This window comes from Mustela lutreola, chromosome 7, assembly GCF_030435805.1.
Source record: "Mustela lutreola isolate mMusLut2 chromosome 7, mMusLut2.pri, whole genome shotgun sequence".
NCBI lineage: Eukaryota > Metazoa > Chordata > Mammalia > Carnivora > Mustelidae > Mustela > Mustela lutreola.
The window spans coordinates 43,405,933-43,421,883 of NC_081296.1; the positions used below are offsets into that span (position 1 = coordinate 43,405,933).

Sequence of the window (15,951 nt, forward strand, 5' to 3'; positions counted from 1 at the left end):
TGCTTCTCAAAAGCACTCAACTTCCAACCCAGAGTCTGTTACTGAACTGAACTATTACTTTCCTCCTTAAGCAGAATAGACATATTATACCTAAAAATAGACTGCTGATTTTTTAAGAATATTTTTTAATCAACAGTTTACTAAATTTCAAAAACTCCCAGTTTCAGAAGTCTAAGACCTCTGACCTCTCTTCATTATATATATTCACTCATATTTACTCATGCTTAGAAAATTTTACATTTTGTTCCACTTGCTTAAAAAAAATCTGCAATGTCAAAAAAATATTTTTTAAAAGGTCATCCTTACAATTTAAACTAAGAAACTTGAAGAAAAACAATAATACAAGAATTTTATTAAAATTTATGTTACAGATTATCAGTTATAAAAACTCTTTACCTATATCACATTACTGTCAAAAAATGAGGGTCAAATTTGAAATGGCAAACTACCCTGCTGGTAACCACACCTGTTTTTATTTTTTTTTTTTAACCAAAAAGAAGATATTTTCTCTAATTTAAAACACATTTATTCATTGAAATGGATTAAACATATTGATGTTCATACTTAAATGACACAGACTGTTTTCTTACCATCCTCTAAAGTATTCTGGGTCACATGGTCAGACATCTGGCTGGCTCCCATTGGCATATATGCCACAATGTAGAAAGTATAATTGCTAGCAGGTTCTAAGTCATCAATAATATAATGAGTTGTGTCATTTCCGATGACTACTTGATACTCTTCATTATTTAAACCTAGATTAAAGTATCAGCGTTTAAAAATTAGGAATATTCAAACAATAAAGTGACCAATTTCCCTTACTGTGAAACACTGATTCTCTGATCCAATCTCTGCTAACTTTTGTGACCCTTAGAAAATAAAAGTGATTTCTAAAAGTAACTATGTCTTGCTACAAATTAGTTTGAACTCTTCCCTAATAAATGAAACTGAAAATAATTAATCTCTTCTGTATTTGTTTTAAAATCCAGTCAAAACCCATAGCAGAGACAATGTACAGAAGTAACACAGAAGAGCGAGCTTAAAGTTGCAGAACTCTGTAGTTTGTAACAGTGTTAAGTTTTACTTGCTTAAACTCATGCCTTTTTTTTTCTTTTATATATAAATGGAGAGACAGTAGGGAATGTAATGGCTCTGCACTTTACAAACCAAACCAACAGTTGTCCTGCAAAAGGTATTAAGTTTTACTTGCTTTAACTCATGCCTTCCTTTTTCTTTTATACGTAAATGCAGAGACAGTAGGGAATGTAATGGCTCTACACTTTATAAAAACAAAACAAACCAAAAGTCGCCCTGCAAAAGATCTCATTTTGGCCCTAGAGATTCTATTAAATTTGACTGACACAAGTTGTTCTTTTTATTTATACTGAAAGCAAAAGAACTGGGAGGCACGGAATGTGCTTCAAAACACTTTGTTCCACAACGAACTTTTTTTCCCCCCAAAGAGGGGAAAAAAAAATTCTCAGCAATTCTTTATAAAATATGCATGGCAAGGTACAGAAAAGAATTTGTCTTTGTGGGATTTAATTCCTATGGTGCAAATCTGTAAAGTGCAAAGGCAGCTCCTGTGCTTTGAGAACAATTCACGATAAATGCACGTCAACTTCATCAAAATGCTCTAAGACGAAGGCCCTTCTTCCCCCACACTGGATTTATAAACAAAACAGAAGGCAAATTCCACTATTAAGTTTTCCCACATTTCTGAATTAACTTGATAGCATTTTAATTAGACAAGATTACAGCCATTTCACAACAGACTGGCTAATGGCTCGTTAATTAGGAACTGCATAGTACGATTTCTGACCTACCAAACAAGGTCCTTGAGTTCGAATTAAGAAGCCTTGTTCTGTCCTTGAATAGACCACTGAGCCACATGTGGAGGCTCTAATGAAACAACCATAATAGCGAACAAGAGTGGTCTCCACCAAAACCAGCATTCCTTTTACCTTCCTAAATCACTAAGAAGGGAATTAACATACTCCAACAGGCTCAGTTAGACTTTCATTCTTCTTGCTAACACAACTCCTGATTTAAATTCAAAATATTCCTTTTCAAAATACTACTTCAAAGTACAAAAAACAAACAACAACAAACCACCTGTTTCTATGAACAACTTTATCATACCATCATTTTTGGGTGCTGAGGTTTGTTTTAATGTCTACTGCATAAAATCTGGACTGTGTGCACAATTAAAACTTGTAAATTCTGTGGTTTCTACGAGAGATCACTAGAGAAAGCTCTAGGATTTCTAAGTAGCTTTCCTTTTCCAATTTTTTTTTTTTTTTTTTGCCAAAAGAAAATACTAGGGCAAAAATAGAATTAATAGTTCTGAATAAAAATTTTAAGGCAGATCTGATTTTCTAGTTTTAATATAAGAAATGACATATCAATAAAGACAGTCCTGTTCAATATTCAAGGTTCTAAATGGTTTCAGGAAGCATTCAAAACATATAAAATCAACTTATGGAGATCTGATAATGTGTACTTCCCCCCCTTAAAAATAACATGTTATAGTGACCATAATTTACCATATTCTTTTCTTTTTTTTTTTTCCCATATTATTTTCTGAACCAGTTACACCAGTGTTCCTATGTAACTGCATACTTTAATTGCTAAAGAATTTATATCTTGGCTGGAATGAAATTCATCACTCCACCACTCTGTCATTTTCAGCAGGCAGAGATAGTACTTATTTCTAAACATAAAAATCTTAAACTATACATATATATATACCATGTATACAATAATAAGAACATTTAGCAAAAACTGATATGTGGGTGATAGATTATTTTACTAAAAGAGATAAATACTATAGAACTGACATTCAGAAAAAAAATTTTTTCTGGATTCTGTAAGATGTCACTCATACTGAAATTACTGACAAGAAGTAGCAGTTGAAGATAAATACTCCTCAAATTGCTTACCTTCTGCTTTCATGTAGTGCACAGAATAAGCAATGACTTTGTCTGAATTATAAAGTGGCCTCTCCCAAGCCAAAAGGATCGCTGAACTGGACATGGTTTCAGCATGCACATTGTATGGAGCGCTGGGTCTGTCTTCTGACATTACTACGGTCAGTCTGGCTCTAGATAAAATAGATCCTTGGCTGTTCTCAGCCATGCACTGATAAATAGCATCGTCTTCAGGAATAATCTGGTTAATTACCAATTTACTGAAGAAAGAAAAAAATACTTCTATGAAAAATGCTAAGAATGATGTAAAAATATATATAAACTATTGTTAAATTCACTCTCATTTTAAGTGGCAAAAGTTTATACTAAGAACAAAAAACTGTGTAGTCAACCCTACGAAAAATCTGAGTTGCTTAAAATTACTCTTATTTTCTGAGTTTAATTAAGTAATAGTGATAGCCAAATGCTGTTTGCTTTAGGTGAGTGACTAACCTCTTTTTTAAAATTTGGCTTTTATAAGAAAGTATATTACTTTGTAATAGCATCTAATTTATGTAACTTTGCAACATTACATAAATTCAGATAAACAAAAATTTTAAAGTTTTGTTAAACATCTGGCAATGTTACAAGAAGATTCATATTTATACTAATAAAAAGGAGTTCTTAAAATCATTAAGTTTGAGCTGTGGAAAAATTCCTTGAGATTTGAGTATTTCCTTCTTAGTTTCTCTTTTTATCCGTAAAGGAAGAAGGAACTGAGACTGCAAAGGCATAATATGCTTGCTAGTAACTTAGCTATTAGCTTATCAGGATGAGTACCCAAGTCTAGGGGACTGTCCATCATTTATTTCATTATAATCTATCACTTCCATGATCCATATAAAACACAGAAGAATCTAGGGCGTGCTGATGTTATAATCTTAACTTCTCTTTTATATTAGTTTAAAATACCAAGATAGGGCGCCTGGGTGGCTCAGTGGGTTAAGCCGCTGCCTTCGGCTCAGGTCATGATCTCAGGGTCCCGGGATCGAGTCCCGCATCGGGCTCTCTGCTCAGCAGGGAGCCTGCTTCCCTCTCTCTCTCTGCCTGCCTCTCCATCTACTTGTGATTTCTCTCTGTCAAATAAATAAATAAATCTTTAAAAAAAAATAAAATACCAAGATAATTTTGATATTTGGTATTACAACCAGTTCACATAACAATTATGAAAGCCATTATATGTTCTCTAAAAGAGTAGCACAATAGCATAGCCTACCTGTTGTACATTTTAATTCTCCCATTTGAATGTATCTTCCTCCCGTTTTTCAACCATGACATTTTGGGTGAGGGGATTCCTTCTGCTTGACATACAAATCGAGCAGTGCCAGCTCGAGGCCTTGTTAAACTTTCTGGCCATTCAACAAATGAAGGTGGAGCTATTTTTAAAGAAACAAGAAAAGGAAAAAATTTCCATGTCCCCAAAACAGGAATCATACAAACAGTCAAGGAAGAGTCTGGCAAATGACTCAAGTTCCATCCTTGAAAATATTTAACAGTCGGAGCCTCTTATCTATGCTCTACATATATCTATCCAGATGCCTTTTCTCAGCATTGCTCATTTAGATGTTCACTCCCCCAAGGTTTTTCCTATTGAGAACCTCTGTGTCAACACGCTAAAAATATATCCACTATAGTCCACCTTAACTAAGCCCAATAATATACAGCCACTTGTGAGTACCCACAACCAACAGAATAAAATTTTAGATTGGTAAATGGATATGTGGATTTGCTGGTGGGTAAACAAAGACATAAAAGGGATGCTTAAATAAGAAGGAACATAATGGTATGCAGGCAAACAGGAGGCATGATAATTACGTTTTAACCCAGGGCTTTAATTTTCTCCTAAAATTCATTGTTGGATTACAGTACTTCATATCAACTTTCATATCAACGCTACAAAACTCAAGAAAGGCATAAGTAAGCAATGAATGAGATAAAACAATAAATGTTAAAATACAAGATTCTCCTGAATGCAGAATGAAATAGAACATACCTAAGACAGTTAAGGTTGCCATGGCAACCGTAAAGTTGCGCGTGCCTGGGGTTGTGGCCCGACAAACATATACTCCAGCGTGTTGCAGCTTGACATCAGATATCATGAGATTACCGTTTCCAAGTACCCGAGTATTGAAGACATCGATGGACTTGTGATCTATTTCCAAGAGAATACTTCAGTGAAAATAATGTAACATAAGATCTAAAATTATGTCAAAAGATCACTATCCAATCATACCATAAAAAAGCATAAAATTTGCTACACAAAATCCTTTTCTCTACACACTGAAATGCCATTAAGTTAAAAGCTACTTAAATGACAAACATGTGTTTTGCAAATAAAATAAACATTTTATCAGTTTCTTTAGAATGAAGAAAGTTTAAAGACTTCTTTCCCTGAGAAAACTTACCAAGGCGGCTCCAAGAAATGATTGGTTTGGGATTTCCTGTGGCCACGCATTCCAAAACAACCGTCTGATGGAGAGACGTTGTTATGTTCTGTGGGCCTGCTATAATGGTTGGTGTGTAGAAGGAATTAGACTCCTTAGCTTTGAGGAGGAAAAGGCACAACATGAGAACAAATTACAAATAAGATATAATAAGTGAAACAAGTTAAAATATCCTTAAGTTATTCACTTAGGAAATAATTTTAGGGAGATATAACTCACATAATAAGTCACCATTTTGGTGATATTTTAATGATTTTTTAGTATTTTCAGAGTTGAGTAATTATTACCACAATCAATTTTAGAACTCCAAAAATAAAGAAACACCACACCTATTAGCAATCTCCTCTCCCCAGCCTGGCAACCACTAATCTTTCCGTCTCTCCAGCTTTGCCTGTTCTAGACATTTCGTAAGAACGGGACTATATATTTTATGGTCTTTTTTGTAACTGGCTTCTTTTCACTTAGCAAATGTTTTCAAGATTCATCTGTGTTACAATGTGTACCAGTATTTCATTTCTTTTTACTGAGTAATAATAACAGAAAAGACTTTAATTACATGGATAGAACACATTTTATTTATCCATTTTTCAGTTGACGGACATTTAGTTGTTTCCGTATCATTCACTTTTAATTGAGGCTCAAACATTCATTTAATCCTTTCACTAATCTTGTTAAGAATTTATGTGACAGTGGGGAGAAGAAGTGTTGGAGTGCTTTTGTCTTTAATCTTTCATACCAGAAAGCTAACAGATACTACCTGATGTTAAAACATAGTGTTAAAAATACAATTTTTAATCTCCAAGAGATTTTTTTCCAAAGAGATTTTTTTTAATCTCCAAGGATCTTTTAGGAAACTTGTGAAAAACAAACATTCTTATGAAGTTCAACAATGTCTTCAGTCCAAATTTTCTTCCACTATATTCAAGTAAATTTACATTATTTAAAAATAAAAACTAGTATATATATATATATATATGTAATTCCATTTTAATAAGACACATATTTTTTTCTGCATCTTCATCTCTTTGGCTAGTTTCCCTTCTAACTATATTCACATATGGCAAAATATAGAAATTATGTTCACTTAAAGTTAACAATGATAATTTCTGGGTATTGGAGGTGGAGATATTTTTAAACTTCTATCTGTATATTTTTACATTGTTTAATGTAAAGGTTTTTCTTTCTATACTTTTATAGACATATAATATGCCTACATTATATATATTATGTCTATATTTATATATTACATATAACATATAGACATTAGATATTATATAATCTTTATAATAACCATGTATCATTTTTATAAACACAAATTATAATTTTTCTTAAAACAACAAGCAAAAAAATACCAAACTAGAAATACATCTTTATTGACAATGGATAGTTTTGGTGGAAATGGATAATTGTTTTTCTCTTTTCACATTTTATATTTTTACAAAACAAATATTCATTCTTTCTTAAAGATGTTGACGTAACTTAAAACAAGCTGGCCTGTGAAAGAAGAGGTGCCCAATAAGGATAAAAGCGACCATTTCCAACTAGATAACAATAATCTAAGTGAAATTACAGTACTACTTTATGGCACACTATTACAGCCACAAAAGAAAAATAGTTGGGCCAATAAAAGCTGAAGTCTCTTCCGCGTGGTACCTGGAATCACTGTCAGAGAGGCTTCCATACTTTTACGTCTGTGGGCTACAGTAGCAGCAGCACAACGATAATTTCCAGCATCCTTTTGGCCAACATCATAGATCTGCAGTACTCCTGTTGGTAAGGCAGTTATCCTGTTACAAGAAGAAAGGGGATTAAATTCTTTGAAGTGAGATTTTATATTTTAACATGTATTCTATGATTAATACCTTCAACCTTTTTTAAAGTGCCAGACAATGCAATACTTTAAAGACCATTTAAAATATTAGCTTGATGCAACTGTTCTCATTTGGGTTACTACAGCTCTCTGAAACATGCATAACTACGCAGTATGTGATTTGTGAAATCTACCAGTCTGATTTTATACAAGTTACATTTGACATTATAGCTTATATAACTGGTGGTCTAGAGCTTAGTATGATTTTTTTCAAATCCTGATGTCTTGCCTATTAAAATAGATGTATTCTCCAAGATATACCTGAATCTACTTAAAAAAAAGCTTTTTTGAATAACATTTTCCATCTCAGCATCCTACCATTTTAGCAAATGATTTTTACCTACTTTGGAATACTGCTATTCATGAGGACAGAAATCAGACTTTATGAAGTTGCTATGAAGTTCTTGATCCTTAAACCTCGACCTGCAGATCACTGGGGGCGTGTGTGGTGGGGCCAGAGGAGACCAGAAATGGGAGGTGGAGACAGAATGGGCAACTACCAGGGCATATGAGAGACCCCCAAAGTAGGAGTGCTATAGCCACAGTGGAGGTCTAATTTGGTTTCCTAAATCCTTGGGCGGCAAAGCAGGTGCTCAGGTAGTCCTATGACTGGAAAAGTTGTTTGAGGAAAGTAACAAAGCAGTAAGGTAGGTTATTTGAATTATGATCTAAACCAAAACTCGGAAATTATTCCCTATGTACCAAAGACTGATGATCTAATTGTTACCTTAAGTTTGAAATGTCTTAAAGAGGTTGGTAATCACTACTGTAAATGAAAATAAGCTCCATAATGGTTTTACCCCTGTAAATCTCACGACACCTTCATTACTCCTGCATCATCTCCAATGACAAAAAGCTGCATTTACCTGTCCATAGTTACAGGCAGAGTTGTCCGATTTAATTCCCATGTGATGACTGCAGGAGGGTTTGAGGAAATCTTGCATGCAAATCTAGCAACTCCACCTTCTTGGACCTCAGTAGAAATCGGCTGAACTTCAAATGTAGAAATCGCTATAAGATAAAGTTTACAAATTTAGAATAAGTACAGGTACTATTACACTGTACTATACTTGGAAATAACATTATGCTAGATATCAGACTTGAACTCCTGCCCAGACAAAAGACTGACCCAGCTTAACCAGCACAAAGATAGTTTAGACAATGATTTTGGAAAAACAACTGACCGTGGCCTCACTCAGGGAATCTGGTCTTTACCAGGATGAAATTCTAAATAAGTTCTCAAGAAACTTATAACCCATTTGAAAAAAAAATTAATACAACTGAAACAAAATAAACAATTAATGATATGTAATCACATACCGTTTTTGTGTGGTATGAACTTCACATACTACTATATTTCAGAGAAAAGGGAAATCAAGAAAGACAAATTAGACAGGTAAAAACCATTTACAGAGATTGGATTTGGAGATTCAGTTGGGTTGGGATGGAAGGGGGGGAAAAAGACATTCCAGGTGACAGGGAAGCAAGCACAGAAGAAATGTGTAGCCTCTGTTTACAGGACTGTAAGGAAATAGCAAGAACTAACTATTGCAGAATATTTCAGATTAAGGGATCATGTGAAAGGGGAAGGAGACTAGAGATAGAACAGATCTGTACCATGACACAAATTAAGACATCACTGAAAATGTTTAAGCAAAGACAATAGTAGTTCTGATAATAGCTGTGTTTGGGCGAAATCAGCCAGGCATGGATATGCAGGATGGAGTGGAAAAAGGAGAGCCTCAAGTCAAAAGACCAATAGGTTGTTTAAACAGGAATGACAGACCCCGGTGGTGGCGGTGAGAATGGTGAGATTCTACAGATATCTCAATGGAAACAAAGACTCGGTTCTCACTGGACACAGACACGTCACTCTGTGTTTGGAATCAGATGATCCTGGTATTGATGAAGCCGAATGAGAAAGGAGAGAATGAAGACAAATGGTGTGTGTGTGCCTGACGAATTAAAGGTAGAGAGACTCAAGAGACTATTTTTAGTCTCATGTATTTCTTAAGTGGAGATAAATCTCCAAGTGTTGATATTTCTAGAGATAATTCTTCTTTCTCATTCTAGGCAGGCCTCCAGGAGCCAGACATCAGTGTCCACGCTTTTCCATTTTGATAGAGTCCAGACTCCAGAGAACGCTGTGGTTTTCTTTCCCTCTACTGTTTTTCAGGATATAAAGGGCCCCAATGGTGGTCTTACTCCCCCGCTCTGCAGAGACCAGTTCAATATACATACATACATACATACATACATACATATGCGTGTGTGTGCTTACAGTTTATCAACAAAGTGCGAAGTCATGAAGAAAAGCAGAGGGCATAAGGTCTACATGACTTAACACTTCATTAGACTGAGAAGGGTAAAAAGAGACAGAAGACTACATATTCTGCCTTAGCCTTACTTTCATTGATCTGTAAATGGATCACAAGACTTTAGAGTATAAGACAAAGCCAGTGGATAATAATGGTGAAAATACTCAGGAACATCTACTTCCAAAAAGCAGATGGGGGTAGAGTAATACCTTATGGGTGTATGTAACCAAAAATTTCTGCTTCCTCAAGAACAGTGGTTCTCACACCACTTTTGTCAGTGGATAACAAAGTCAAAACCATTTTCATGATCACTGTCATCTGCCTTTTTCACTCTTATTTCTCCAGTGTATCATGTGATGGATGATTTTGTAACAGACTTAATGCAGAAGGAGATATGCCTGATGATGAAGCATTAATTTCTCTTATTGATCCCATATTCACCTTGTCCATGATTTCTTGGGGGGGGGGAATCTTTTAAATCCCCCAAACACCTTTATATTTAACATTTCTCACTCTCTGATCCCTTTTGAAAATTCAACCTGCTGGGAAAATGATTTTTCCTAAAGAAGACCAAGCACAATACCCTTTGGAACTCTCATGAGTACCTCTGAGACGAAAGAAAAAGAATGCCTCATGAATGAGGCATTCATGATTCCACAATAAAAATAAGTTGCCATCCTTGTGTCTGTAACTCCTCCACCTCAGGGCCAACCCCATTCTTCTCCCTCACCTCTGGGAACCTGATGTATCTGCTTCTCTCTCTTTCTCGCCTGCATATTCAAATTCTTTTCCTGGATCCTTCCTTCCAACTATGAGAGTGATTAAATTTTCCCAAATCTCAAAACACAAAAAGAACAAAACTCCAGACATCTCTTTATGGCATGTAACCCTCTAAGCGGCTATCCACCCTCTCTCTTCCCCATGGCATTAAAACTTTTCTAAAAAGAGTCACTGATGTTAGTCCCCTCCCCTTCTTCCTCTCTGACATTTTATCTTGAACATCTCCTCTGCCTTCTTCCCCTATTATTTTATTGAAACAGTGTCAATGACATTGCACACTCCTATTTCTTCCACACTGTCTTATCTATTTCTCTGATTCCTCCTTCCAGTCTCCCTTTTCCAGGGTGCTCCCTCCTCCTCCTCTGCCTTTCCTTCCAGGGATTCCCTGCTCTTTTCTCTCCCCAGATTCTCTTTGGGGGATTCCATCCACATTCAGTTTTCAGTGACATCTACTTCTTGCAGCTGATTCCCCAAAATACATCTCCAGCTTAGATCACCATCCCCAGGGTTTCATACTCATGGCTCTAATTGCTACTGGACACCTTCACCTGGAATTTATAAAAGGTAGTTCGAACTCATCAAGTCCAAAATGAAACCCTCTTATTTCCTCCAAGTCTGGGTCTCTACTTAAGTTTATCACACAACTATCCAGATACTCACCTGAGCTAGATACTATTAATTCCTTCTTCTACACTCTCATTCACTTGTTTCCACTGATATTAACTCCTGAACACATGTCAGATCCACTCCTGTGTTCCTCTCCTAACATCTCTCACTGAAACCACGATGAAAGTCCCTTATCTGGTCTTCTTACTCCCACTGTTCCTCTTCCCTGCTTCAAAAACATCCTCTAAATGTATACAAGTATGTGATATGGATGTGCTGGGCTCACAAGCAGCTTCCATCTACTAATTCAAAGGCTTCCATAGGTCAACCCATTACTGCTAAAAAACAAAAAAGGAATAATCTCACAAAAAATGTGATTCCAATTTTAAATGTCAAAAACACTGTGTGATAGCAACAAAACCCCCCTTCTAAGTCTTTAAATTGCCTAGCCGAATTTTCAGAAAAAGTGAATGTATATATCCTTGCTACATCAAAAGGAACAAATAGCTTTCTTTATGCCAACTACATATTTTTAATTCTTTTTAGATGAGTACATTCTCAATAAACAGATTTATTGGCTCCTTTCTGCACAAAGGAAAAGTAGTTTGACATCAATTACTCCAAACCAAACTGCTTATATGGTAAGCATGCAGCAGTATTTAAAAAGTCACTCTCATGTAGTTATATTTAAAAAACACTGAATATCTCTGCAATTAGAGATACACATTATAACTGTGACATAAAGCATTTGATTTCCACAAGTCACACAGTATCAATCCCATTATCTGTATAATCACACTATTCATTTAGTTTGTAGTTTACCCATGCTGGCAGGCTTTGAGTCATGTAATTATTCATCACTAATGGGCCAGATGAACTATCTCCCCAGTCCAGAAAAGGATTTTAATTACACCTATTTTAGAAATACTTTAGGCTACAGTAATCTCTTCTAAGTTCATTCGTTCATTCAACGAACATTCATTCAGTGTCTAGGATATTCTAGGTGTCAAGGATCCAATAATGAACAAAACTAACAGAGGCACCACTCTCAAGGATCTTCGTCTAATGATACAGAAAGGCATGCACCTAAATTACTATGCCAGCATACAACTTCCAACTATGATAAATGCTTTCAGGGAAAAACACCAAGCATTATGAAAGCACATAACAGAGGTTATAATAATGATAGAAATAATAATAGTCCAACATATTTTATTGGCAGGCAGTGCTTTAAACACATTATATAATTTATTTAAGCCCCACAGACATTATTACCCCACACTTCAGTTGAAGAAACTGAAGCATAAGGAAATTAAGCACCTTTCTCAAGGTTTTGCAGCTAGGGAGCAGTCTCTGGACACCCAATGCAAATCCTCTCGTGAGATCCCCAACCTTCCTACTGAAGATGAAAATTACTGGTTCTACATCCAAGCAATTCTACTGCTCTAAGTTAATATGCATTGACTTTCGAGTTGGAAAAGAATATGTGTTAAAATCATAAATTTCCAAAACACAGTAACACCTTTAAACCCCTGCATACTAGGATAATATTCTCAAGCGAAGGCTCCCGTCACAAGCAGGAGAACCTCTATCTCTAGGAACCCATGAAAGATAAGAGACAGGAGTGCATGCAAATTGAGTCTACTACCTCGGTCTAATATTTCTTTAGAAATCAAATATATTTTTTAAAAAATCTATTTGAAGGGTGTGTGGGTGGCTCAGTTGAGTGTCTGACTCTTGATGTTGGCTCAGTCATGATCTTGGGTCGTGGGACTGAGCCCCATGTTGGATTCCACACTTAGCATGGAGTCTGCTTCAGATTCCCTCTTCCATTTTGCCCCTCTTCCCCTTGAAATAAATAAATAAACAAAATCTTTAAAAAGTTTAAACTCTATTTGAAAAACAATTTACCTAGTGGGAATTGCTAGCTATTCCTACATTCTTACTCTCCTAGTTCTAAGTTCACATACATTTGAACATCAGAAAGCCAAATACTTGGAGAACTATTAGACGTAGGGAGACCATTTAAGAGGCTATCAGAACAGTAGACAAGAGATGGGCTGTGGGCCTGAATGATGCAGGAGATTATGGAATGGAAGAGAGAGCACATATAAGAGATGATATACACAGAACACCATGATTTGGTCATAAGGTATTCAAGGGAAAGTGAGGGAAGGATCCAACAGTTGAGGTTTCTGGGCTATGTGCCTGGAAGGTTGGAGTACAGTATGGTACCTATACAGGGAACACAAAATAAGAGCTCAGATGCACTGACGAATCACCATTACAGACTCTCATTTCCTCAGAATGAGAAGAAACCCAACATATTAAGGAAGACTGGGAAGCTATAAAATTTATAAAATAAAAGACCAGGGCTTAATAATATAAACCTCAAATACTTATCCATCCTGATTTTTTAACTGGTTCAGGTGGTCAAGATGTCAGGCTGTCATTAAGATTTGAAGAAAGAGGGGCGCCTGGGTGGCTCAGTGGGTTAAAGCCTCTGCCTTTGGCTCGGGTCATGAACTCAGGGTCCTGGGATCGAGTCCCACATCGGGCTCTCTGCTCAGCAGGGAGCCTGCTTCCTCTTCTCTCTCTGCCTGCCTCTCTGCCTCCTTGTGATTTCTGTATGTCAAATAAATAAATAAATCTTAAAAAAGATTTGAAGAAAGACATCCATGAGTTTTTAGAACAGCAACCTACAAAAATAGCAATGTATAACATGTAAAATTAGCAGAGAAAAGAATTTATTATTTCTGAAGCTCTGTTGGAATGAGCTCAGGAAACAAAGTGTTCACTGTTCTTCCAATTTAACTTATGCTCTTTTCTTGATGATGGAAGTTAAGGCAATAGAAAACTGAAGTAGAGAGCTAAGGCAAAACCTTAGCCTTAGCTGGTTTAAAGAAAATCAGGAATAAAATCTAAATAAACTACAGGACATAATTTAGGCAGACAGAGGAGGGCAGTAAAGCAGTACATCCTTGCAGTTAAGAGCGCGGATATTAGGGATGCCCGGGTGGCTCTGTTGTCTAAGAGTTTGCCTTCAGCTCAGGTTGGAGTCCCGGGGTCCTAGGATTGAGCCCAGGGTTAAACTCCCTGCTCATCGGGGAGTCTGCTTCTCCCTCTCCCTCTACCTACCCCGCCCACTTGTGCATGCTTTTTCTCTCTCTCTCTCTCAAATCAATAAATAAAATCTTTTTTTTTTTTAAAAGAAATAATGCAGATATTAAAATCTATGGCTCTGGGTTAAAATCACAGCTTTAGACTCATGCTACATGCCCTTGTGAAGTTACTCAACCACAAGCCTCAGCATCCCTCAGTAAAATGGGGATGATACTTTACAAGGTTATTGTAAGAATACTAAATGACACACACATATACATGTATGTACACATATACACACAGAACAACATGAGTGTGTGCTCGGGCACTGCTGGGCACCTAGTAACCTTGGTTGTGGTGCTGGAGGTGGTAACAGTAACAGGATGTCCTGCTGTGAATACACTGCTTTTACTTTCAGAATGATGACTTACAGAAAGGCAAACAAAGGATGTTAGTGACCATCACGCAATAAAAATAAACTTTAAAGCCCTAACAAAGTCAGGGGTATTTTAAGATTTAAAATTCTTCTTTTCTACTGAGCTAGACACTGTAGACTTTATGTAAAGAAACATAAAATGGAGAGAAACAAATAATTTTCCTATTTTTCATGTGTACAGGTCAATTTTTTGTAGAGGATAAAATCCCCTACTTCAATAATGAAGTAATAGGGAATAGACTACAAGAAGATAGGTAATTAAGTTCAGATCTCTAGTGGAAGAATTATATATGATAATTTGTTTTAATTTACATTTTTCCTACAATACATGTAACTAAGAAAAAGTAATATTTTTAAAATAAATTTTATTACTTACATGGGGCATGGAATGGAAAGTTTTGCCTGCATAAATTTTCTGCTATTATTCCCCTATCTGAGAAAATCCCTCACTTTAATTTTATCTGCCCTCTTTTTAGTACTTTGAACTTCATTCTTTGGGCAGACATCACCTATGAGCTATGGATGCTTGATTCTCAACCCAACAAGGGCCCTCAATCTGGCAATTGCAAGAAAAAGAACATCTGAATAATAGCTACTTTTCAACAAATTGTATAAACTTTTACAGGAAAACTTAGAAACTTGAGAATATGTAAATATGCATATCTCTATCATGATAGTCTTAAACTTTGCTTTCCAACAAGTGTTTTTCTATATTGATTTTTTTCTCACCTTTTTTTTTTAATCGTATTTTTAAAAATTTTTACTTACATTTTAGTTAACATACAGTGCAATATTGGTTTCAGGAATAATTTTGATTTTTTTAAGGGGGACATTAAATGGCAAAACATCTTATGTTCTTATGCAAATCTTGGCTTTCTCCTTGACATGGACTTTGTTTCTACCAGTTAGGTATGATTTTACAAGTCTACGGCCTCCTTGTGAAACCTGACCTCTTTTTTCCCTCCACAGCCAGTGCTAACATAAACCAAGAACCCCACAAGAAGTCATTAAAGCAGTGCTGTTAAGAGGCCAGAGCCCTATAAAATAGGTAAGAAACAAGGTCTCAAGAAACATATGCCATCCTCAAAAACAACCCTGCAAACACAATAAATGTAAGTGCCTATTTTATTTGTAACTTCCTCCTCTCCACCTGTCTACTTAATCATTTGCTTCTATGATTTATAGTCAGAAAAAAAAAAAGGATCAAAGACGCTAAGAGAAAAATGTTCTCCAAACCTTTATTTGATCAGAAAGCAATATATCTACATTTCTACACTGGAAATGCAGGACTATCATATTAAATGATGCCATTCAGGCTTCCAAAAGGTTGCAATGAATTTAAAAAAAAATACTTAAAACATTTTGATTTTAAAACCAACTAAAAATTATGGAACCACAGTATGAAATGGTAAAGCCATGCAATAAC

The 15,951-nt window shown here is 35.7% G+C and overlaps 1 protein-coding gene across 1 annotated transcript in view; it reads right to left on the reverse strand.

Annotated features, from left to right (window-relative positions):
* The window catches only part of PRTG (protogenin), a 117,667-nt gene that overhangs the window by 52,227 nt on the left and 49,489 nt on the right, over positions 1-15,951 (reverse strand). The window contains exons 3-9 of the mRNA XM_059180570.1: positions 8,150-8,294; positions 7,067-7,200; positions 5,375-5,512; positions 4,963-5,121; positions 4,186-4,345; positions 2,943-3,190; positions 591-755 (exon numbers count right to left, since the gene is read on the reverse strand). Of these exons, the coding sequence (XP_059036553.1) occupies positions 591-755; positions 2,943-3,190; positions 4,186-4,345; positions 4,963-5,121; positions 5,375-5,512; positions 7,067-7,200; positions 8,150-8,294 (1,149 nt within the window). The remainder of the gene's footprint in view (positions 1-590; positions 756-2,942; positions 3,191-4,185; positions 4,346-4,962; positions 5,122-5,374; positions 5,513-7,066; positions 7,201-8,149; positions 8,295-15,951) is intronic.